This window comes from Vidua chalybeata, chromosome 3, assembly GCF_026979565.1.
Source record: "Vidua chalybeata isolate OUT-0048 chromosome 3, bVidCha1 merged haplotype, whole genome shotgun sequence".
NCBI classification, from domain to species: domain Eukaryota; kingdom Metazoa; phylum Chordata; class Aves; order Passeriformes; family Viduidae; genus Vidua; species Vidua chalybeata.
Window position 1 is genome coordinate 15,437,635 of NC_071532.1, and position 26,804 is coordinate 15,464,438.

The 26,804-nt window shown below is 35.4% G+C and overlaps 1 protein-coding gene across 3 annotated transcripts in view; it reads left to right on the plus strand.

Moving 5' to 3' along the window:
- The window catches only part of SMYD3 (SET and MYND domain containing 3), a 375,697-nt gene that overhangs the window by 45,531 nt on the left and 303,362 nt on the right, over nucleotides 1-26,804 (plus strand). For all 3 annotated transcript variants that reach the window (XR_008429812.1, XM_053937663.1, XM_053937662.1), the window contains exons 3-5: nucleotides 4,569-4,676; nucleotides 5,755-5,812; nucleotides 10,095-10,231. Coding sequence is in view for 2 of the 3 variants with exons in the window: in XM_053937663.1 (XP_053793638.1) it covers nucleotides 4,569-4,676; nucleotides 5,755-5,812; nucleotides 10,095-10,231 (303 nt within the window). In the remaining variant the exon portion in view is untranslated. The remainder of the gene's footprint in view (nucleotides 1-4,568; nucleotides 4,677-5,754; nucleotides 5,813-10,094; nucleotides 10,232-26,804) is intronic.

Here is a 26,804-nt window from a genome sequence, read left to right on the forward strand (position 1 = left end):
ATCCATAGTTGTAGGTAGGGATTTCAGTGGGACAGGCTACTGCTGCTAAAAGTAATTTGCACTTAACATGCTGTGTATTTGCAATTACATAATTTCTTGAACTTTTTAAATAAATTATTATTGAATTAATATATGTAATACCCTGTGATATTAGGTAGCGATAGAGGGTAACAGGAAAAAAGAAGTTATTTTTTAGTCAAAGCAGTGAATTTATTGAGATTGATGACTTGAAACAGGTGATATAGATAAAACTGAGACCAACCAGATCTCTTTGCTCTTGAGAACTGTCCTCTGATTCATATTGTTCTAATAAGCCAGCTAATCCATTGAGCTGCTCTAGTTTTATAGCAGCTGTTAGGAAAGCTAAACCAAATGCTTTGTGCCCTACTTAGCCTCTGTAGCTTCAGTGCAGTTCATTAATATGTGCACTTCTAATTGAACTAATTGTTCAACAAATAAACAGCAGGGTATTGATGAAACTGCATTTGCACATTTAAAAAAGTGAATATTGGCAAAACAGGACTATTTTAGTTTTATGAATACAGATAATTTTGAAGTGCAAATTATGCAGTTGAATTTGCAGTTCACACTTACTTGCAGAATGATTTGATTATTTTTGAATGTGTGATACTGCAACTCAAAACACTTGGGCTTAAAACCTGTAATTTTTCTGGAGTTTTGTAATTAATACATTATATGAAAACAGAATTAATATAAAAATATGACTTCAAAAAGTTTAATCTCAGTAGGTGTACTGGGTCTAGAATAAAGGTGGATTTTGTGAAAGAAACTTCAACATAAATGCAACATGGGATTTATATTTAAAAGTGTACCAAAAAGAGCCATTTTTAAAGCTGCAAATATCTTATAAACATCTTCATTTGTTTTAAAAAGTTAGATAGTACAAAAAGCTATCCTCAGGCTAACCTTAAGGACAAGTAATAATTTTTGGAAATGTCTCTCTTTTGGAACTTGAAGTGAGAATAGTTATCCTTTAAGGGAATATGTATGCAGAGCTGGTAGTCCTGAAAAAATCAGAATACAAATCAGAATCCCCATTTTTTTACAAATCTCCATAATGTCTGTATTAAAGATTATGAATGAGTTGTTCCAAATAAAAAAAAAAATCCCATTTTTTTTCTTTTTCAGGCCAGTTAAAGCAAGCTGTTTTCACTTTTAACACTTCAGTTTAATTTTAAAAATATTAGAAATGTGAAACTGGAACATACCACAAGAGATCCTTTGGGCTGACCTTTTGCAAATGAATTCCGGTTTTTAGGATCAAGTACATATAGATTTTTTGCTTTTAATTTTTTTTTTCACTCAGACCTCATTGGGTTTTGCCCCTATTTGGCATTTCCCTGTTGTAGCCCCTTTTCTACTTGTTGATGCCTAGTTTCATGGACTGCCTGTCTTCTAGCCATGTTATGTTTTCTGGGTGTTTCTCCAGAGGTAGGGTTATCATATCTGGTGCTCCTCATAATCACTATTGTGATCACCCCTGGCAATGTTTATTAATATGGTGTATCCCACAGATTGGGGACCAATGATATAGATGATAATCCCTGAAAAATGGAAGAGTAATTTCAGGAAGAATTCAGAATGTGATATTATCAAATATTATTGAAATAATGTAATAAAAGTAAAATGTCATAATTAAAAAAAGACGTTCTGTGAAAATTCAAACAGTCCTTTGGAAATTACAGATTATTTGCTTTTAACAGATCAAAACCTTCCAATGGGAAAATAACCTGGTGGTTTTTTTTTTTTTTTTTTTGGTTAATCAGCTGTAGTTTTTAACAGCTTTTTATTAGCACATTAATCTGCAGGAAGTGTTCATTTTTTGTACTCTTGCATAGAAGACAAAGGAAACCTTTGTTTAATCAACATTGCTTTAGGATCTTTTGTAGATTCAGGCTCCAAAGTGAGACAGCAATAGCATATGTCTGTGAAAGAATGGATGTTCATTGACAAGATCACTCAGCTGAAAATATGCAAGACATTGCAGGCATTTGTGAGGGGTCTTTGCCCATGACCTGAGCCAGCAGGAGGTGATCCTGGCTTGTGCAGGGAGGTGTTGGAAGTGGTCTGGTGCTGGTTCAGCGGGCAGACTCTGAAGCTGCCACCAGTAAAGAGCTCTGTGCTGCACAATCTCTGTAGCCATGGATGAAGCCTGAGGATTGACACTTGGGATACATTGAGATTGAAGGAGAGACAATGCTTTGGGAGGGGAGAAATAGAAAGATATTCTTTCCAAGTTCCTAAGTGTAGTGAAACCTTGAAGGAGGAGGGTTTTGTATTGCCCTGTACTGTTCACCTGCTGTTCTTTGCCTCCTTCTATTAGTGTTCATTTCTAACAGGGGAAAAAGGAATCTTTGCAAAATTGGAAGACCTTCCCTGGCATGGAGGAGAAGGGTCATACCAGGTGGCCACATCTCTACACTGCAGTGTTTATACTCGTGCTGGATATAGGATATAAAAATCTTGACTGAAAGCCAGGATACACAGAATTAAGAAAACCCTTCCACCAGTAATTGTGATACTAACATAAGTTCAACCAATAAGTATTTTTAGAGACTGACTTTAAAAGTAGGTCTCTCCAGGGTCACAGATCATTGTTTTCATATTTTCCTGTAATTTGTATCCATGTTGTATGGATATTAAGAAGAAATATTGTTGAATTTCATTATATTTAATGCATTTGGAGCTTTCATCTCTCTCCCTGACCATTTGGGAATGACTGGCAATCCCCATTCCATTCTAGCTCCTTCTGCAGAGGAATCAGAGTGATTCCTTTTTAGCATCAGTTTTGGCCAAAGTGCTATTTCACAAAAGGCGTGTGTTTGAACTATTTTTATCACATGGGAATGCTCTCAAAGAAACGTGGCATATGATGCTATGTGGTCCAGAATATTTAATCTCATTAGAGTTATATTGGTTGGGTAAGTTATTAATCATTTGGATGTCACCTCTAGCATGTTTAAAATTCTGTGCAACATTTATGTAGAGTAAAAAATTTGACAGTAAAGGCTTACTCCTAGGAACATTTTTAGTTTAAGTTGGATGAAAATGCCAATATAATTTTATTACACAGAACGATGTCTGGACATTTACAGGCATGACTTTGTTTTTTCTAGACAAGGATAATTTTATTCAGCACTAAATACTTAACTTTTATTTGCCAGATAGGATGTGACACTAACTGTATTTGGATTAATGCCTTCTTGGTGTCATTTTTTTGCCTTGTAGAGTTATGGGTAAAAGAAATGAAATCACAAATCTCTCATGTGTCTGAAAGAAATAAAAAGTTCCATTTATTTATAGTGTGTAAGCCACAGGGGGAAAAAATCCTGAATTAAATATAATAAATGCTACTGGTGCTGAAACCTAGTTACCTGAAACAATTCCCTCACTTAAATGCACCTTAGGAAAAATTTGTGTGATTGTGTTTGGAATCTTTATAACTCTCATGTCAGCATCTCCCGGTCTGATGTGCCCTTACACATAGCTCTGCCATTTTTTTTTTAATTTTTTTTTTTTTATTGCTGAACATGTAGTTAACATTAGACAATCATTTTCTCTGTGGCACTCACCTAACAGAAACTGGTTTTCTGGGTTCATGTTTTTTTCCCTTACTGCATATTTGTGAGAAAATGTCACCTTTAGAAGCCCTTGATTGTGAGTACTTGTCATTGTAGCAAATTTTTGTTGTGCCTTGTTCTTTTAATTTGCTTTTAAAACTATTTGAAACAGCTGTCTGTCTTTGAACATGAACTGTGAATATGTAAATAAAATGTGTAAATATGTAGTATGTTGGACTTTTTGCATATTATAAACAGAATTTTCTACTTGTAGAGACAGAAGAAAGGAAAAAAAAGTGATCAGAAATTTTCTTCCAACACATTTCTTTAGCTGAAGACTCATTCTTGCTGCCTTTCTGCACTAATCTTGATGCAACAATAAATGGTAGAGGAAAAAAAGGAGATATTTCAATGTTTCCTTTATCTTGTCATCCTGTTTCTTCCCTGCTATGGAAGTGTTAGTCTGTCTCTGCTATTCTAATCAATGTGGCCCTTGAAACAAAAAATTGAGGTTTGGGTAATATAAGTAACTAAAATATTTTTGGTTCTGTCTTCTGTTTTGTTCCAGTCCTCCCAGCTGTGGGCATTGGTATCTCATCAGCTCAGGGATATTTGGTGACAGTTTTTGCAGCACTGAAAACTTGACCATTTCATTAGAGCAGCTGTATTTAGTGCAGTGAATGGACTCTGAAGGCCTCTGCAGCCTTGATTGCTGAGTGAACACATGCCTGGAGTTTTGTGTGTTAGATAGCATCTTTTCTAGCTCTCTCCAATCTTGTGAAGTAAGCAGCTACATACTGTTGTTGCTTCATGTCACAACAAATGAGAATTAGTGCGTATTGTTTTGAGCATGTTTGTGTGTACATATAACTATAGATAACTATATGTATATAAAATATGTGTGTACATATAGAAAATAGGATACAGATTATGTAACATAAAATGCACTTAATTTTCTTTTTCTTCCTTTATAAAATGTCTTGATAGAAAGAAGCTTGGCTGGACCACAAGCAGGAATGCAAGTGTCTTAAGAGCATCGAGCCAAATTTTCCTCCAGACTCTATCAGACTTGCTGGAAGGATTGTTTTTAAACTAGTAAGTGATGTTCTTTTAGATTGATTCAGTGCAGCAAATTCTGATAAATGCTTTCTCACTCTACATTTTTAATGCAATTATGAACTACAAGGCTCAAGTGACTGGGAGTGCTGAAAAAAATTAGACTGCAAATTGCATTACAAGTTTACTGATTAATTTGCAGAAATGCTGAAGGGATCAAGAGATTCCAAAACAGACATAACTAAGCTTGAGGGACATGTTTATTGACTTTCTTTTCCTATGGTTATGTGGTAGCATTCTAAGCTTATTCCTGCCTGGAAGAAAAACATAGGGAGACACCATTTTCCCTTGAATACTACTGAAGTTATTGGTGCATTTCTGTTAACCTAATAGAAGCCTCATTAGGTGTTGTTTGAATGAGTGGTAAGGGCAGAAGCAGTGGTAGCTAGCCCTTTCTTTAGAGGGCATAGTGCCATGCTTTCCATGATGGATTTTCTTAATCTCAATTATCTTTATTAATGTTTTTCTAAACTCTCTTAGAAGTCCTGGGTGTTTGACATTCCCATGATTTGATTACTTTTTATGAACTAAATTTTCTGATAGTTTAAGCAGCTTATAAATGGGTGGGACTGTAAATCTAATTTTTCTGCTGAACCTGCTATGATGCTGTCTGTGTTGGATAAAAGTGCAGGCCTTTGTTGTGGTCTGAGGTGATAAAATATGATTTCACATTTATTTTATACATTGTTGCGAAGAGTTTGCATAATAGTTTTTAAAGGGCAAATATGTACCTAGCAATACTGTGCATTAATTATAGTCACATGAACTCTGAAACAAACCTCATAATCTGATTTCAATTATGCTCTAAAGGGCTAAAGTAAGTTACTAAAGGTAAGCTGCCAAAGTGTTAAAAAAAATCAAAATTAGTAGAAAGTCTTATAACAACAAAGAAATTTAATTTTTTAGGATAGTTTATGCAAAGTCCTGGATTTATGTTGTTGCTGTTGGCCATACCTGATTATCTTTCACGTTTATCACACGGCATAATCAGTCTTGTAGAGTGTTTGCAAGATAAAACATGCTATGTGAGTATTAATTATCTGATTTTCCTCTACAGCTCAGACAATCAGTATGCCCTTCTGAGAGACTCTACTCTTTTTCCGATCTTCAGTCAAGTAAGTAATTGCCAGCCAGATTTCAGGAAATGCTTCCAAGGTCTGTTTTATTAGAGGGCCGTCTGATTTTCTTGCAGCTTGCCTTCTGAAGGTTTGCTCTGTGGACTAACAGAATCAAAGACAAAAACCTCTGTGGGAAGGAACAGTTATTTCAAAGATAAAAGAAAAAACGTGCCTGTTGTCTTGAAGCAAAACCTTCCTGATTTTTTGCTTTAGTATTTTTATTTTTTGCATTTTACAATGAACATCTTGCACGCTCATTTTTTAATTTACTCAATATCTGCCTTACTATATATAGTGTCAATATTTCTACATATACAGACAATAGTACATATATTTTTGCACCGAGGTTTTACTTTTTTAATACTTATGTGCTATTGCACAAAACTTCAAAATAACCTCCAGAAATAGGAAAGAAAGTTAAATTTAAAAGGGATATGTCTATATTTTTCTTCTACATGACCTTTCAATAGAGAAAAAAGATGAAATTGTGCAGTTATTACTTTTGTGGCTTCACAAGTTTCAACTTCTTGGGTAGAAAAAGATGCTCATTACAATCTCTCAGCAGAGCAAATGTTGAAATAGGAAACATTTTTTTCATATTTTGTGGCATCTTGAAGACTTAGAAAGGAAGAAATACATGCTTGGTTCATTTTTGCATCTTGTTTAGAGGGATTTTCTGGAGAGTAATGTGAATATTTTGATTACCTCAATGTTTTTTAGCATTATTCAGAGTTTTGGCTACAAAGCAGGTTGATCAATTGGTATAGTTAGAAATAAAACCTGTATAAACATAAAAAATGCAACACATAGTATTAATTTTACTTCCAAACACCCTGACATTCTGCTGCCTTATCCCAAACTGCAAGGGCAAAAGACCTTAACAAGGCAGCAAATTAAAATGGATAGATTTCAGTTATTTAAAACATAGTGATTTTCTGCAATGGGTATTCTCAATTTGTGTAACAAAAGTTTGTGGAAAACAGTTGTTGCAAATTAAGTTAAAATTATTTAGATTATGGACTTTTATGCTTTGTTACACTGCTGGGATCCAAGGAAAGAGTCTTTATTATACCAGTGGCTGATTGCAGAGTGGTGCAGGAGGAACTGGACGATTCTCCCTTTAAATATTAAATATTGATCACTTGTACAGCAATTGTCTCTAGTGTAGGCAAAGATTGTTTTGTAACTGATTGTTCCATACAAACTGGTTTCTCAGTACCCTTCAGGAGATGATCCCAGCTTTCCTTGACTTGACTGGAGACAAGGGGAATCGTGTGATAAGTTGACTGGAGAGAAGCTTGGTGTTGAACAGGCCTGAGCTGCAATGGGTGAATGGTACAAAAGTCTGTAGAGTGGACAGAAGGTTCTGCTAAAATAGTCATTCTGAAGGAAATGATGATATGGCCTGTGATACAGATGGGATGACTGTCTTCTCACTGATATGGAAATAACTGGTACATAGCCAATTAGTTTAGGAGAAGACAAATGAGAGATCCACATGTAGTGTTTAATCTGTACTGACTCAGTCTTTATAACAATTCCAGTGGCATCTTAACTCCACAGCACCAAGTGTTTAGGACATTAACACATTAACTGAACTTGATACTTCAGGCTACAGTACAAATGGCCTATGCATAATCTTATGTAAAGGTTTTGGCTGGCTCTTTACTAGTGTTGTTTTCCTGGCTTCCTTGTTAGAGTGAATAGATGGTTTTGGAGTTAAAATAATCCAAAAGTGTTTTGGGTTGGTGTGAGAACTTGTAGTAGCTGAGATGTTTTTTGCTGCCTCTGTATGCTCCAAAAACTCCAGTTATTTCATAACAATTTCTCTGTTTGCTGCATAATTTATGAATGGTGTTGATAAAGCTTTTGTTTCTTTGTGTACGTAGTGGAATCTATAGGAAAATCAGAAATGCATTTTCATTAGAGGCCGAATTATATAGGAGAAAAGATTTCTTTGAACAGAATCACATAAACTATGAATACAGGCTGTAATCCGAAACAAAAATATTCTCAGGAAGCATCTTTGTAATAGAAGATAATGTTTCAACACTAATTAGAAACGTGACAGAATTCTCATTGATACTCTTTTAATCTTTTTTTGGGTTATTTCCCCCGACTTGTAATTCAAAAATATTTTCTTTTTGAAAATTGCTGTTGACACTATGTTATCTCATTTTACTTTACACTATTACTTTTCAACATTAGTTTATACTTTTGGTTGATTTTTAGTGTGGGAGACATATCAACCGAATAGAAGGCTATAAAATTCTATACACTTTTTGAATAATTATCTACTAAAACAAATAATACATGAAAAACCACAAAATATGTGGGTGCATACAGGCCTTTATGAAGTTCTTTTCCAATCTCCATAGATCCTTGAAATTCCTTTATAAGTCCTGAAACTCAGATTAAGTAGGAGGGGTGGATCTGAGCATAGTTACTTTTGCTGGTTGTCATTTATCTTAAGACAATTCCTCCCTTCCTTAGTTCTCTGGGCTCTGTATGTTACAGTAATTCAGAAATAATTTTTGGTTTTAGTTACCAAGACTCAGTATTCAAAAATTAGTTTGTGTGCTATATTGTGGGGCAGATATTTTGCTGCTTTACTTCTATAAGAATCAGAGTTGCATAACTAAATCCCCATGCTGTATTATTTAGAATTTTTTTCATAGGCCTTTTGTTGTATTTTGTCTCCCACAGGTTTATTAAACAATTGAAAAAAGTTCCTTAAAAACATAAAATGAAAACATACACAACTTTAATTTCATTTTGCTTTTGGCCTTTTTTTTTTTTTTTTTTTAATGTGCTTGGAAAACCATGTCTTGATCATTTTCCATTAAGGTTCCCCTGGGATTTTTTTTCTGGATCATTAGCTCTGATGTCCTGGACAGATTCCAGTGTAGATAATTGCATTCTGCTTCCATCTCTATCAGTTCTCCCTGAAGTTCCAGTTGGTTTTGGTATTCATGTTCACATCTGTCCTAAGCTACAGTGTCCATTTGTAACATGCTTCTTATGTGATTTCTCTTCTTTAGTCTAGGGTTATTTGCCAATAGTAAAACAAACCATGCCTTCCTCTCTTTGTTATAATACATTTTGTAATGTATTATAGATAGTTTATGGTAAATCACGTGTTGTCTTATAATTACATTTGAAGGAAAAAACATTTTTGTTTCCAAAGGGATATTATATCAGAAATGCAAGTGTGTGTTTATAATTTCTCTTTTATATTTTTTAAACTTGATTGTTTCAGTCATCTAACAGCTGCTTCTCTTGAAGACACAGTCCTCATAGATACTATATTTTTTATATCAGAGATTTTCTGTACATTGTGAAATACACAGGTGTCTGGATTTCTAACATTTATGTTTGTTCATGCTTACAAAATCACCTGCAAACATCCACACTGTTGACTGCACTTGGGTAGTGCTGTGTGGGTCTATAGATGTTCATAATAAAATAACAATTCACCATTATGCAGAGATGAAATTGATTCATAGTGCATCATAAATCTCTGCCTTTTGTTATAGACTGGTGCTTGAATATGTTCAGCTTCGCATTCTCCATTTTGTACTAACTGTAGTAAAAAAGAAAGTGTGAAGCAGGTAGTCAGGCAGTGAACTTGCTAGGGTGCAGCAGCAGTTTCACTTTCTGTGTGGAGACCTGATGCATGCCTAATCACTTAATTAGAAAATGAGGCACTGTGATTCTTGCTGCTTCAGGATTTCTATCTGAAAAGTATGAATAGTGGTGCTTTATAATAAAGTGATATTTACTTATTATTCTTTAATATTCATTATTTACCACTTGCTCTGTATGGAACTCGTTTTGTTCATAAATACTTTTCTGTTTCATCTGCTAGCATAAAGTGTTTCTGACACATCTATGGAGAATACAGTATAAAAGTTATGAACTGCTGCATAAAGTTCCAAGCATATTTCTAATGTGGTTAATGTTACAAACCCAGATGCCTAATTTTTTTATGTAATGTCTTACATCTGCTTACACATCTGCTTTATCTATTGTCTTTTGATCTTTAACTTGCTGTCGCACTCATATGATTTGGCAGTAGCAACTTGATAAACTCTACTGTGTTGATAGGAAATTGTCACAAAAATGAGAAATGTCTGCCCTCTGTCAAAATTGCCCTCCATCAAGATTAATTCCTGGATTGGAAATGTCTAGGCTGTATGGCTGCCATTGGATGTTTTCAAAATGTTGATGAAATGTTCTGTTTATGACATGGTCTACTTTTTTTCCCTTTCCCAATAAGACACTGAACGGTTAAGTGAAGAAATGAAAGATGGCCTCAGGCAGCTTGCACAGACTTTGCAACTGTATTTGAAAACTGAGATCCAGGATGAGTCTCAATTGCCACCTGCAATTGACTTTTTTCAGATCTTCACAAAAGTAAGTGTTAAAATCTGGTTGCTTGACAACTCATAAATTATCTTTTCCTCATGTTCACAATTTATGTCTGAGTGGGAGTTCAGTAGATGCATTCAGAATGTGATATATGACAAAGTGAATTCAAACTATTTTTTTAATTCGATCTGTATTTAAGCAGAAGTATAACTTTAATATAATTGCAGCACTTCAAAATTAAAGCAGTAGCCAGAGGATATTTTTTTTCTTTGCTTTTTTTAAAATAATCATGTTAAAGTTGCTGGGTGAGAAAAAAAAACCAAGAAAGTTCAAATATAATTGAGTCAATCAACCTGAGTAATTTTTTCACAGTAATGAAGACCATATAACATCCCTCTTCAGCCTAGAATTTTTCTGTAAATTGAAATATATTTTCAGATATCCTCCCATCCCACTTTGTCATTTAGAAGTATATGCTAATGTTTGTGATAGTACTGTATCCTACAAGCTGCTTTTTTCAGAGGCCTTGTGGATTATTTATTTTGAAAGATGACATATAAGGTATTTAAAATTAGATTCCACATGTAAGATGTCTATTGTGCTGCTAACTAAATAATGTTGGCTTTTGGTGTAGATATTTTATTACTTTCAATTCAAGAAGCTAAATTCAAACAATGCTAACAGAATATTTTATATGAAGTGTACTCATAGTTTTAACTCCATTTAATTTTTTTTGATTTCTAATTGATTGATAAATTCTGCCATAAGATTTATCTTGTGTTTTGGTTGTTTTAGTAAGTGTATTCTTATGAAGTAAGCCAAAGTATAACATTTTTTTTCTTTTGATATAAATAAAAGAAAGAGCCTCTTTGGGAGAAATATAATAAAAATGCTATAAATTATTTTTTTAACATTTGCACAGTTAAAAAACCCTTTTAAAATTTTTTTTTTATTTTTTTTTGCTGTCAACAGGACTAGGAGCAATTGAATCAACTGTGTTGTTTTTCTGGATTTTTTTTTGGTTGGTGATTAGACTGCTGGTAATGTGATGTAAAGTTGCAACTTTACCTGAAAAATCACAGTCTGAAATAGACCCAGTTAAAAGGGTGCATAGATAAAACACTTCAAGTACTACCTCATCTCCACTCAATCTGTTTTATTGTCTTGTGTTGGCATACTGGTTTGGCCTGAGCGTTGTCAGATGCATTTCACATGAAACATGCACGTTGTGTTATCTGGTGTAGAGAATTTGTGCAGCTGAAGATAAAACTGATTATCAGAAGATGATCACTGTCTACTCAGTTTGAATGGATTTCCAGCTTGTAAGAAATTCTTTCCAAATATTTTTGCCATTTATGTAACAATAAGCTTAAGATGGAGAATGGCCATGTGGCTTGGAACAGACACAGTGTGATGATTACTAAACACATTGGAACAGTGGTGAAGAAAGTGCAGAAGGTTTTAAATTTTTTGTGTACACACATGCACAAGCATGTACACATATGTGCACCTCCTCTCCCCTCCCATGTATTTTACCAAGGTGGTGTAAGTGGCCATCAAGGGCAGAGTGAAAGCCAAGACTTCACAGCTCCATATCTTGTTAACTGGAGAACTGGGAGTGCTCCTGTTAATGACAACATTTGCCCTACTGTAGCTTTGATATCACAGAGATATTTTTAACTTGGTGTATTCCATATGTTGACTGTGAATTTTCCCCCACCCTATTAAATGGAATGCAAAGTGCTGAGTTTTTAAGTTGTTGGTTTTGGTATGGGTTTTTTTTTTGTCCATTAAACTGGAGCTCATTTCATTCTTTTGCTGGTTTTGCTTAGTCTGTGTGATAGTCTGCTCTGTAATAATGGAGAGCAAATGACATAGACCTGTCATGTTTACACATACTTGATATCATTAATACTAAGAAGAACTGGCAGAAGGGATAGGAGAATCTGACTGGACAGGTGAATGGTTGGGAGAAAAGAGCAGTCAACAGCCATGTGCTTTACATGAGTAAAATTAGTATCTTGTTCAGAGTTCAGTCAAGCACAACTGTCAAGCTTTTTGTATGACCTTGTTGTCACTCTCTAATATTCCATGTGGCATTTTACAGCTTTCCCAATTTTGTTGTCAAATGAGTTAGTTATGAGTGTGATATTGTATTAAAATATTAATTTAGTATTTCCCTATCCTTAGGGAGGTAGCAGCAGACATTTTCTGCCATTCCCATGGAATGTTCTTTGGAAGATATGCTGATGTCCATGCAACTTTTAAATTTTTTTTAAAAAGCTGAGTAGGGATGCTTATTCTCAGCAGGTAAAATTTAAGACTTTGGAACTGTAAAGTCTCTGCTAAGACTTCTGCAGTCTTTTCTCTGTAGTATATCTCTAAAGAAGACCAGCTGTGATGACTTCCCTGTGTGGTCATAGAATAAAGAAATACTACAGATACATAACTTCAATATGTAATCTTGTTTTCCCAATCGCTTCCAACATTCCTTTCAAGTTCAGTAGGTGCTTATTCGAACATTGAACTTTTTTGGATCAGTTCTTTCATTGCATGCCACAAAAAGATCCAGTCAAAGGTCATTTTTTTATTCTGTTTGATGCTGAATTCTCAAGAAGGAAAATAAACAGACTGCCAGACAAAAGAGAAAAATTATCCTGTAGTGAGGTGACTATATTCCAGATGGTTCTTGGAAAATCTCCAACCTGATTTAGGTCAAAAGAGCTTCTCAGAAGCTCTTTTAAACAGTCTTCCTTCTCTGCTGTCCACTGCTCTTGCCTTTGTGAAAATTAATTATAGTTTTATTCACTTGCTTGTGATGCTTAATAGGCAGAGAATCCCCCTGAGTGTGCAATTGTAGAAACTGCCCATTTAAAATCAAAGAAAATTTTGCCATTTCTTTCCATGGGGGCAGAATTTCACCCCAATGTATTTTTAGTCTGCACGAGATCTGTGGAAAATACCAGCTGTACTGGATGGGGAGGTGTTTCAGAAGGGTTATGTACCATTCTTTCTGACAGTCTTGCCTTGTCCTTACTAGACAATTTGCTTTTGTATCAACTGTCCTTTGAGCTGGAGTTGAATTTTCTCATTTTTGCTATCTGATCACTTTTTGCAAGCTTCAGTTTATTTAACGTGCCATTTATCAAGGTTGTGACTGTTTTAAAATTCTGATCCTCAGTATTAAACAGAATTATCTGCAGCTAATTACGTGGTAAGGCTTTAACTCCACTGAGACATTTTCTAATGTCAAGATAAATTTTTGACATCGTGGTTTTATGGTTTAGTGATGTTTCCATAACCTTGAGATAAAATCAGTCCTTGCTTTTTATTCTTCAGCTTTTACTTACATGTGTGAGGAGGTGGCCTGGAGTCCTTTGAGACATTTAATGGATGCAGGATAAAGAATTAAATTTTTGTATACATTTACGGTTCTTTTAATACTAGCAGACAAAAGAACGTGAGCCTCTTTAAGATGTTGAATAAACTCTGTACCTGTCATAAACCTGTGAGTGACTCTACTGACAGGAATCAGGCCTAAGATGACTTCTTTTAGACCGAATATAGGCTTGGTGTTTTACATAGCATTGCAACTACTCATACTGTGTCAGAATTGACTTTTTGTGCATTTTGAAATAGTTTGAAAACTTATTTTCCAATTAATGATACATAAAAGAGATTCTGATGTGTGCTATTATGATAGCCATTTTGAAGATCTCCTAATTTCAGGTCCTCACATTTATAAGAATAGTAAAGTGTAGGCCACCTCTCCCTTAAATAGCAGTAAGATAAAATCCAGTGGCAGTTAATGAACTGTTACAGGCAGTCTGCTAGGGCAATTATGTAAACTTAAACCAGAATGTTATCGGAAAGAAGTTTTCTAGATGTTTTGATGAAACTGTTGATAAACCTTTTGGTAAAGGATGCTGTATTGAAGATTTTAGGGAATCCCATATGATGCCATTTTGGGTTTTGCCTTTTTTTACCTTTTATGTATCCTCTCTATTCTTGGCACATATATTTGTAGTGCTGTAGCCTGTTGTATTGGCTAGCTTTGGCAGTAATTTTCCATGGCCTTTCCCTAGGCCTTTCCATGGCCTTTCCCTAGAAAGGTTCAGGTGTTGCACATGCTTCCTGATAAAACAGCTCCCTCAGATTTGTTGGACAGCCTTGCAGGAGCTTGGATGAAGCAGTGCCACCTAATGAGCAGAGCTGTTTGACCCCTGGACTCGGGAACAGTACTAGAAAAAGTGTGTGATGCAGACTAATCTGTGCTGAAACTTCGTTCTGGGTCTTAGCTCTTTTGAAGGGTGATTTTTTTTGTAAGTACAAGGAGGGGTAAAAAAGTAAGGAGCCGGTGTTTTAGCAAAGAATAGTGAGGAAAGACTTGGGGCTATTTAATAACTCATTCCCTTGGTCTGGTATCACACGGTTTTCAGCCTGGTATCCCAAGTTTCCCCTACAATTCTGCTGCTCTTGAAAGCATAGGAGTATGTAGAAAATCTGAAGTTGACCTTATTTTTAATTTAAATTGGTCTGTGATTTCAACATATTTATTAAATGGCAATAGTACTTTCCACTTGTGTAGTGCTTCAAATAAGCCTCAAGAAGAACTTAAATAAGATTTAGCAACAATTCTTCGTAGTTTTCTTGTGTACCAGACATGTATTTATTAGAAAAATAAGACTAATAGAAAGTGTTCCTATAGCTGCCTTTTCATAAGAGCTCTGTAGGGCAGTCAGAGCCAAACCACACATGTCCTACCACGCAGTGTAGCAGTCACAGTCTGCTGCTTGTTTCTACAATGGAAGAATAAGCAAGCGTAAAGATGGCTGGAATATGCACAGTTGTTTTTTAGAGCTTACATCTTAAGTTATATCTTTTAAATTTTGCAGAAATAGTTCTATACTGCTGCTAGGATTTGCATTGTATTTCTCATGATGTTTGTTTAGCTCAATGTTGTTTCTTGAAGTCAAGATTGCAGAGGAAGTGGCAACCACCATGCATCACCTTTAGAAGCAATAGTGTGATAGAGATTAGAGAAAAATTAGTAAATGTTTTAATCAAATAGGAAGAAATATTGCAGCAATACTCTAGAATAAGGGTGATAAACAGTCTTATAAGACTCCTCTCTCTTTACTTTGCCAAATGGAAGTTGAGTCACCACAGGAAGTTATTTTTGTCTAAGGTGATTTTTCAGGTTTAGTGATTTTCTATTATTTCCCCATTGAATTATAATTTGGGGAGATAATTTTCCATAGCAATTATCTTAATTTTCAGTCACAGTAGTAACCTTGAAGAGCAAAAGGATATTATACCAGACCATGAAACAAGGCTTCAACCATTCTATCAGATTTTAAATTAGAGTACATGATCACAATTAAAATATAAGCTTTTGCTAACAAAGCTTGTTACAGTGAAAGTAAAACTGTAATACTTCAATACTTCAAATTGAACTTATGGTATAATTGGGGTCCCCTCATTTAGTTGTATGTACCATCTGTTTTACAAACTGCCTGTAGCATAACAAATACCAGGTGTAGAAAATGAGGTAGAAGAGTTTTAAAGCAAGAATATATTACAAGGAGTGGTTGGGTAGAATTTGTAATAATTTGGTTTTGTCATAGGAAAGCAAGCTTTTTTCTTGAAGAGTGAAGGGAAGCAAAAAGACTAATTTTTAAGGAAGTTAATTCTGCACAGATTGAAAAGCATAAACTGATAGAAGAGTTACTGACTGAAGCGAGCCAGCATGGAGGGGCTGTGTGAAAGGAAAGTTGTATACTTCTTCTTCACTTGACGCTTCTTCTGTCGGGCTAAGTTGAAAGTAATAAGATGGCAGAAAACAGTTTAGAGAAATAAATGGCAGGGTAGTGTAGGCTATTTTGCAACAGTTTGGGTTTTTAAACATTTACTTATTTATTTATTTTCTAATTTTTTTAGATTTTATATTTTAGTGTAGAACTGAAAAGGACCCAGGTGGCCAGGACATTAATTACTATTAATTTGCCTAATTATGCTCAGAGCATATCCACAAAACACAATTTTTTAAAAGCCAGTGGTCTCTGACATGCAATATACATGTCTGTTGTCTGTTTTCTGACACCCTTATGGAAATGAACTGGAAGCAGAAGTGATAAAAACCTTTAGGGGTTGTAGCAATTGCAGTACATGCAAAAAAAATGTGTGGGGTGAGGCACCTTTATGTTCAGGAAAAGCCAGCATGAAACAGGGTCATGGAGATGTTTAATAAAGATCTGAGTAGCAAATGAAAACCATTTACATCCTCTATCAGCAATTTTAAAAGCCTCTAATTGAGGAGGATAAGCCTGATACCTGTTTATAATACTGTTGGCAGCAAAGTGGTCTGTCCTTGTCTTTAGGATGACCTGCAGTGGGATTGCTTAAAGCATTTTTTTTTGTTTGTTTTGGCTGTGGCAGAGCTAGGATTTTGTGTGGAAGGATTATTAATCAGCTCTGAGACTTGTTCAACATGTTTACTAGATGAAAAGGCACAAAACTTTTTCTTCCAGAATGACATTGCAGTAGATTGATAGTCAGTTGAAAAATACCATGCTCTTGGAATATAGGATGCTCTTTGAATATAGGATGGGGAGCCATGTATTTCTGGTGCTATTGTTGACTTGGTGTATTCTGAGTTGCTTCAGAGTCTCTTTGAAAATGAGGCTGATATCTGTCTAAGGTATGCTGTAGAGACAAATAGCTGTTGCAGTTGAAGTATCAATTGAGGGTGCAACAAGTTCTGTCTCATGTAGGCATTTCAGTGGGTGTCAATTAAATGATACCTACCTACATGAAATGTAGTCCTGAAGAGTGTGTTCTCTCCCTATTCCCCAATATGTATCTTTTTGCTTTAACAGTAATTGTGGTGTGTCACGTTCTATTTCCTTGAAACTAGTCCCGAGTTTGTTGTAGACATAAGATGGAGAAAGAAACAATTAGACCATGGTACTGGTTCAATATCATGATTGAGTTGATCCTGTATTTTGGTATGGGTGAGCAGCTGTCACAACGTGGTGGTAGCACTGATACGCTGTCAGCTGGTGTGAGATCACTTAGCTTGTGCTACAGCAGCCTGAAGCTGACAAAGGCTGTCTCAAATAATTTCATGACTGTACATGACAGTGCTTATGGATATTCTGCAATAGTGGCTGGCAGCAGATCGTGCAAGCAAGGTGCAAGAACTCTGCCAGGATGGTTTGTCATACCTTTCTTGCTTGCCTCTCCTTACACAGCTACACTGGAAGTTCCCATGCTGTCCCCAGGTAAGTTAGATGTAGATTGACTGGCGGAGTCAGATCGAGGAATATTCCCTTTAGGAAATCATCTAATTTGCCTCAGTGATTTAATTTTTTTTCCTCCTCCTCCTCCTTTCCTCCTGATCTTATAAATATTGACTAGACTATTTTCATGTCTGTAATCACCAATAAATTGTATTTCTTCTTACGGATCCTTTGAAAATTTTTCTGCTGGTTATGGGCTTTCGGAAATTTTAAATGTGTTAATTGAAATGTGTCCCTAATGTCACAGATACTACAGATAATGGATTTGAACTTATCTCCCTTCTGAATTTAAAGTAATTGTGGGCTGTTATTAAAGTTTTTATAATCACTTTTGGAAATCTGGCAGTATTTTTCTAGTTTAAAATAGAAATCTGCAGTATTAATGTTTTCTTCCCTCTCACATTCCACAAGAATATTCTTCAGTCTGTCAACAAACCTTGTGCTTTGCCTGTATTCACAAATATAAAATTCATCTTCTTTCTTCTTCTGTTACCATCAAGGCCAAGTTTTCATTCAACTTTCAGAGGAAAGTGGATTGGATGCCCACTCTTTGAAGGGTATTTTTATGCATCATAAAGTCATTGAAGTCAGAGTTTCATCATGTAAATTGATCGGATGTGGTGAAGTGTTGTTCCTAGTCAAGATAGAAATGGTGAAGTGCTAACCTACTGCTTTTTCAACATCCATTCAGTGTTGTGGGTGAAAATTACTTTGCTTGTTTGGGTCTTTAGTCTGGGAAGATAGTAAAGAAGGGTGCACATGTTGTCTGTGACATCAGTGTTTTCTGCTATGCAGAAATTATGTAGACATAATGCTGACATGTTTCTCATTTTGTAGTAATTTCAGCCTTTAAGCTCGTTCTCAAATTAAAAAATCAGTATTTTAAACAGCAGCTTGCACGATGTGCATTTGTGCTGTCTAATCGTCTGAAAGAGTCATGTTTGCTTTTATACTTTGAGTATGAGTAAAATTCCACGAGCTGGCTGATAGTGAGAAGCTGTTGCAACAGCATAGAATTGCTTGTTTTACTTTTAAACTTTCAACTTTTTTTCTGTATTTTTGGGATTTCTTTTAACCTGAGACAATATCCATCATCCTGATGATAATTTAAATGGCATAAATCTGAACCAAGTATCTCTCTAAATGAGAGATTTCATTTGCCTAGGTTTTATAATTAATGTTGCATGTATTAACTATTTTTTTGCTTATTAAGTAAAGTATAGTCTATAGTTTTATGAGAAGATATATAGTAGCTGAAGAAGCAACTTGCGAGACTATAATGATAGTGTTGGAATTTTCCTAGTGGATTTGTACCAATGTTAGGTATGAGTCCAACATAATTTACTGCCTAAATTATACAAGATCATTGTTTCTCATTCCACAGCATTTTTTTTTCCATTAAACTATCCTTTTAGACATGTCAGACAGTCAAATGGTAATTTTTAATGTAAGTTCCAGTTCATTTGATTGGAAAGCCATAGTTCTGAAAAGCTCCAGTGATAAAGGTTGGTGCAGTACTTCACTAGTTTGCCCCCATTCTGTCAGTTTACTCAGGACCAAAATTTGTCCAATTGCCTGATTGATGTACCTAGGCTGACTCCAGAGCTGGGTGGTGGCAGGAATGACCAAGAAGGGAATTCAGCTTGTTGTCTTACCATCCTTGTACCTGACAGTTAAATCAGGAATAAATGCATTTAACCATCTCCTATAAAAACAATATACTTGAAATGAATTAACAGTGGCTGCTGAGAATCACAGCAAGATTTGTACCATCATCTTCAGCATGAGTGAACTACAAACTATAAAAACTAGAAGCAATTTGGGTTAATTGTGTTAACTGTGGTTAACACAAAATACCTTTTCCTGGTTAATGTTAACTTCACAGTTACAAAAAAACCTGCTTGACTTGATGATGATGTTAATGGATATGCTTCCTATATATTATTGAACTGTCTTTGTAATACCTTGTCATGGCAGAAATTAGAGAATATAAGAATGTGTACACAAAAAGTACTCAGTAACAGCAGGAAGTTGTACAACATTAATGGTTCTTCTTTGCAAGCTTGCATCTTCTTGGAAGCAGCTGAATTTAGGTAGAGTTCTGATGTCTCACAATGGCCCTGGATGTTGCTGGTGGTATCAGTAGATAATAAATCATAGTGCATGCTCTTGGGTCAGAGCTAAAAGTGAATCTGTATCTGGGTGCAAGTCCAGAGAGATGATAAATCTCCATAACCACACAAATTGTGCAAATACAGAAAAACACTGCAAATTAAATAGAGATGAGTCTGGTAGCTTTGTATTCTGGAAGAAACTGTGATCCATTGGTAGAGATCTGCTGGAAAAGCAAACTGAAAGAGCCGGAGTATCCACAGCAGTAAGAGATTTTTGACCATGAAGTAGCCAATTGTCTGGGAGAAGAGTAAGCATATACACATCTAATTTCCAAGCATGTTCCTGCCGACTGTATTTCTTTGAAGTCTTCAAATCAAGGAATTGCACTACAGACAACAGAATAAATAAAATTTATGCTGGCAACTCTACCCATGATACAAGCAAACTGACCAGCCCAGTTCAGTAGATCCAAAATTGTATGACTTATGGCAACTCTTTTTACTACTATCTAATTGTTGTAGATTCACAAGAAATTACATTTGCAAATTTAATTTTCTGTTCATTCAATTTCTAGATGAGATGGATGAGAGGAATGTGAAGACTCATAAGAAAGGCACAGAAAGAGAAAAAACAAGCCTGCTTATAAGAGTATGTGGTGTTTTCCAGTTAGGTCTGAGACAACATTTGAGCACCATTGTTTTTTGTCAGAACATCTCTTGGTGTTTTTTGGGGACAAGCATACAGGTATTTGTAGAAATCTAAGTGAATGTGCCTAAGTGTGAGAAATGGAGGTGATGAGAGGCTAGTGAGTTCCTACTCATTTGTCTACTTCATAATTTTCTATATTAATTATTTTACTAGCATTAGCCTGTACACATCAGGAAAGTGGAAAGTTGTGAATATATGTCACTATATGGTTTTAATCATGCTGATACACCTTTGACTGGAGTTCTGTTTTTGGTGTGCAATTTGAGGAGATTTCTCTGGACTCCATTTTTGCATTGCTGTAGTGGAGGGGAGGAACGGTGCATAGGCAGAAATAAGATGAAGCTTGTTGCATTCAGCTTGTTGGATCAAACAAGCACATAACAGTAGTTTGTATTTATCTACTGCCTTCTCCTGACCTGTTTTACTCCAAAGTTCTCAAAGTCATCTTTCCAAGATGTGAAGGTAGGCATGTGTTACATGCTGTCATTTAGTGCAATTGGTATTTACTTGAGCTAGGATTAAGTAGAGAATGTTTGATTGTCTGATGATAATTCTGTAATTAGTATTCTTAGTGATTAGAAGTCTCATTGGTCTCATTAAATGATTTTTTACATGTAGCAATATGAATTAAAGTGTGTATTTGCAGCTTGGCAAGTTTTCTCCTGGCATCTCCTCTTTCCAGTGGATAGCTGTTGTACATCTTCTGCCACTTCAGTAGGTCTTAGATCTTTATGACAGAAAAAGAACTCCTTTAGACCAACAAAATTTGCTTACTTGTTATGGTGCTACTACTAGCAAATGAGAAGCTCTGAGTCCCACTTTTTAGAATCAAAATTGCACAGAGAATTTGGAGTACCTTCAAGAGGGAGGGCAGGTGACTATTCTAACTCATGAAAGCAAATGGTGTTGATTAAATACAGGTAATGACCAATTGTGGAATTTAGGATAGTGAGGCAAAGTGACTGATTTATTGTTCCAAGTAAAGCTGAGTTCTCAGGAAAAAAGATAGGGTAAAAGATCTGGCCATGGGATCCTCCAATTTTCACTTGGCCTTTTTGAAAACTAATGAGCTTTTTTTAAATAGTCAATTTTGCTTTCCTCTCACTAACTGATTTTATAACTGGATCTATGTGAAAGAAAATCAACAGATTTTATGTCCAGAATGCCTGAAAGATTTTTTAAGGCTGAAAGATAATTTTGCATAGCGATGGTGATCTACAGTTGTGGTCCAGATTGCAGATCTGTACAGGGATCATGTGCATATATATGCTGTTTGACTTGGGTGTCCATTCTGGCCCTGTGACCTTTTGTTTAGCCTTGTGTGTTGAGATTCTAGTAGATTGAGAGTCCCATCATTAATTTAATAGAATTTGGGACAAGATGTGAATGTACTCATTGCTTCTTAAGAGCAAAAAGGGAACAAAACTTGAATTTTTCCCACAATGATTTGTTGCCAGAAACTGCCTGCATCCGCTCACATGTCATTCTGTTTTGGTAAATCAATCTGCCTCCACATATCTATCTTAGCTCTTCTGTGTTCTGGAAGATGTTATGTTGGAATTATGATCAGCACAATGTATGTTCAGTGTGAAAAGCACACCATGAAATGATAACACTAGCAGCATTGCACATGCTGTTTTTCTATAGGTTAGGAAGAATTAATTAGCACTGCTATTATTAAAGTGTTACTAATTAATGTTGCACTGTAGTCATATGCTGTAAAAAGTTTTCAATAATCTGTTCAATAAGCTGTTTCACATATGTAACAGACATATGTTGTTATGCGAAAGAAAGGTAACTGAAATCAGGATTGCCTGGGGTTTTGTTGATGTAGATGCATTTTCTAGGGAAAATGAAACTGAGGTCTTATAGATCACACAAGACTTCTATATATGTAGGTTCTGCAGAAGGGGACGTGTGAGTCTATGATCTTTGAAACCCTGAGAGAAGACCTTTAATGAAGAATGCCAGGATACTCTGAAATCAGTTTGAAAATATTATTGATGTGTTTATTATAAGTCAAGGCACTCAGCATCATAAAGGAATGGTGGAGTACTTTGGAAGTTAGGATGAAAACTACTTTAGAAGTATTTCCCATGAAAACACTCTTGCTCTTTGATGCTTCCATATGGCTGTGGCAAATGTTTCTGCTCCTTTATTTAAACTGGCAGGGAACCTGTAATTAAAATATAGAAAGATGCACTGGAAAAAAATCATGTCTTTACTTTGAGAATTCAGCTGGATTTCCTAGCTATAGGGATATTTTTATTTGTAGAAAAGTAAGACATGCTTGGAAATGCAGAAGTCTGCTTTGATGCTCTCTTGAGACATCTGTCCTTGATTAGCTGCTTGAACCAGTGATGTTGTGTGTTTGTGCCTTGTTGCCAGGGAAGCCATCACTGATAGCTTCTTTTGAGAAAGGAAAAGCAGCAAAAGAAAATGTACTCATGTGCTGCTTCATTCTGAGGCTGAATCGTTCCCCACATTAACTCTTGCACATTTTATTTTTTTAGGGCTTTGTGGTTCTGTGACTGAATTATCCGGAAATAAGTTTGAAGGCTTATATGTGAAAGCATAAGGGATAGGAAGTGCACTGTAAATTAAAAATGTTGAGCTATGGTTCTTCAATTCATAACTATCATGTGATTTAAAAGATACCCTGTAAACAACATTTGATTATATAGTTATTTGTATTAATGGACTTCACCCAGGAAAACTTACTTCACATGTATTCCTAGTAGTTGGTGAGTTAAAAGAAGCAATTACCTTTTATATCTTCCAATCTGAGACAAATTCCTTGTCTGATGTCTAGCAGTTTAAGCTTCAACATCTGTTGCTAACAGCCTACCTGTCTAACCTAAATAGCGTTTGGATTGCACCAAAATACTTTGAATAAAATTGTTTTGATAAATGACTGCTTTTGGGAATTTCTGAAACTCCCTTAGTTGTGAGAACCTGTCAGTGCCTGAACTGAAAAAGATTGTTAGATTTAAATACAAATAAGAATCTTTATTTTTCACTTATTTTCAAGCAAATGGTGAATTTAAATTTTAATAAGCCAGTGACAGTGAAATAAATAATTGTCTTTTGAAGTAATTTTGACAGTTTTCCAGCAGTTGTGTCTTATACACATGTAGAGACAAGGCTAGGATAACAATACTGAGATTCTTTGAGTGGTGTATTTATTACAGAGGAATTCCTAAGGACTTCAAATCAATGTTGTTTTTTTTTTCCTAACTGAAATGCACCATCTTCTTCACAGAAAAGGAGAGCCATTGTGATACTTAAAACTTCATAAACAGCTTTATTATTGCTGTTCTTTTAGGAAAGGTCTGTCTTTCTCTTTGGATCTGAATGACTTTCTCATTGGTCTGTCCAAATGGGCCTGGTAATGCCACTCTTTCAGAACTGTGTCCTGTGGAAATTTCTGGCTGCAGGAAAGGATTGTTGCAAGCAGAACATGTCGATAGGCAAGGGCATCTCCTACAGGCTAGGGAGATTTGAAGAGAGCAGAAGAGGCAATCCAATAGTCATTTGAACATGGGGTTTTTTTTATATGATGCAAAATAAAATAAAGAAGACATTTCTCTGCAGTGTTTATTTACTCTTCTTGCAGTGTTACTGGATTAAGAGAAAATCTACAATGTAAACAATATTAGTGTTATTTGTAAGTGCTTTCTACATTTTGGTTAATGCTACTCTATGTGTGTCAAGAAACCAGTGCATAGAGATAAAACAAGAATATAGGAAATAATCAATTTATTCTAAGCATGATTTGCTACCACCCTGCTGCTTTTGTGAAGACAGTAGTTATATTCAGACATGACATGACGTAGAAATTTTCAGTAAAATCCCTCATGAATTTTATGGTTGCAGTGGAGTTATTTCTGCCCTTTAAAAAGTATGTTTCAGATGTGATATAAGATTTAATGGGACTCTTTTTTCTTATACTTGAAAAAGTATAATTGCCTTTGGTGGAAGCTGAGCTAGAAAACAGGAAATGCTGATCATGTATGACATGATTTGGGATGGAATTCCTTGAGTTTTTATTCCTTTTGGCATTTATCTGAAATTTCCTTTTTTAGCGTTAGAAAACACACAGAAGAATAATCTCAATACATCTTTATTATAACTGGTATTTCTGTGTAGGCTCAGCTTTGTTAGGAAAACTAGTTGTGACTGCTGGGTAATTGTAGGGTTGGGATTGCCCTGGGAAAGCCAGATGCAGTAGGTTACTGTGCATGAATTAAAAGCTGCCATACTTTTTAACTTTCTTTAAAGGGATGTTGCTGCTGATAGTGGTTTTTTATAGTGGTTTTTTTTGTTTGTTTTTGACTAAACACAATCCATTTTGATAGATTAGTTTTCAAACTCATTTGTCTCTATTAAAAAAGGGGCTATATCAAGCTTTTGCAGGCCAATTTGGACTGTTTAGAATAACATGACTGGTGTTTAAATGTGGTCTTCAGAAACGGCTTTGTTAACAGAGGCTCTGTTTGTTCCTGTTCTCTTACTAAACAGTTTGAAAAGGGTAAAACTAGTTCACATCAAAGCTCTGGTTTGTCTAACAGCCTGCTACCATCAAATAAATTAAGCTGAACTAGGTCAATATATTGTGATCTAATCATATTAATGCAATGATTGGCTTTTTTTAAAACTACTACTATAATTTAAAAGATTGGTGTTTCCTGAACCCTGAAAAAAATAAGATCTTGTGTGTTTGACTCAACCCCTTTTTTTTCCTTTCTATTTACATACAGAAAATAGTTACTCTTCTTAAGGTGAGAGTAGAAAACCAAGAAACTGCTTGACCTGCCTAGAGAAAAGAAGCAAGAAAGGCAGAAGTAAGGCGTTAGGTGGCCTTTTCCTATTCTTCCAGTTAACTTCATGTAGGGAGATATCAGATCAGTGAAAAAAAAAGCCAGTGCTCCAGTTGCATTTTATGTAGCATTTCATAGTAAACAAGCTTTGGATCTTATGGTAAATGGTTTTAATGAAGCCCTTTAAAAAAGGATTAAAACACCTGATGTTTTAAATTTTGAGATTTTTGCTGGTTTTGTTGCTATACCAAGCAGACTAAGAGATTTATGAGATTCTGATCTATGTTCTGTGATGCTATAGAACATTTTTACTAAATTTAATGTATTTTGGATTGGCATGGTACAGAATAAATGGCAACTTATTCTTGTGGCTGAGCCCTGATCCTCACTTTGCCTGTTGTTGATAAGAAGATGCTGGAAAAGTTAGAAGGGAGTAGGGGGAGAGAAAGAAGGAGTAGAAAAGGACAAGTAAAGGTTTTCATTTAGTGATTTTTATTTATTTTTGGTCCATATGCATTAGATCCAAGATGCTGGGTAGCTACAGACAAGTTTTGAGTTGGCAGGTTTGCCTTGACAGCTGTTACCTTGGACTTTGGAATATTCTCCCTCATCAGTGGTACCATCTGGCTGCTCTGACATGATATTTCTACTTCATCAGTCTTTGGTAAGTTGGGTGGAGCTCTGGGAGCAGTTTCATCCTGTTTTTCTAATGCTGTGTTGCTGTAGTACTGTTATCTATAAGAAGTCAGATCAAAAGGTAAAGCCTGAGGGGAGAAGGTAACATCAGATTTGTCATGTCTTAGACTGGTGTGACTGCTGGTCTGCTGATTTGAAAAAAAAGTCGCTGTCAGTTTTAAAATGAATACAGCTTTTGGCTCAGGAAATTCCTAAAGCAGAGGTTGGTGGGTACTGGGATGGATATATTGGTGGAAAGATCCCTCCCTGTGTATTTACTACCCATTTTCACAAGGAATCTGGTGTGGGCTGGTCAGAAACATGTTATTGTGGTTGCACATCCACATTTGTTTAGACTTGGAGTAGCTGTCCTTAAATGATGATTTGTTAATCCTGTTTATCAAAAGCAACCTGATGAGCTGTGAGCCTACTGGTGGAATTCCCCATGTCAACTCACATTCATAAAAAAAAGAATTAAAACTTGCTAACAGAGTAGAATTAAACCTTACGTGTTTCAAATGCATAGAAGTCTTTTAAACAGATGATGGTATTAAACAGGATGGATAAAAAATGGTGTATGGAATGGTAGCAATCACTGTGAATCTTAAACCTTATAATGCACACTGCTCATTTTTGTATGTTCATATGCTCTCTCCATACCATGTGAAAATCGTTTAACTGGTGTAAATTCAGATAGCTTTGCTGATTGCAGTGGAGAGCATTGGGAACTGCAGCTCTATCCTTTCCAGAAACAAAGTATAATGGTTGCTAGCAAGGAGACAGCTGATAAATAATGTGGAATTTATGGTCAATAGGTGGAAATGATCTGCATTTGATTTTTTTTGCGGGAAAGTGAACAAATAAATTATTTCTGTCCTTTTACATGAATCATGTGCATCCCTGCTACATAAAGCAGGTCTTTAGATGAGAATATAGAGGTGTTGGTTATAATATTAGCAGTTATATTTATAAACAAGTGGATAATACATAACACCAGTC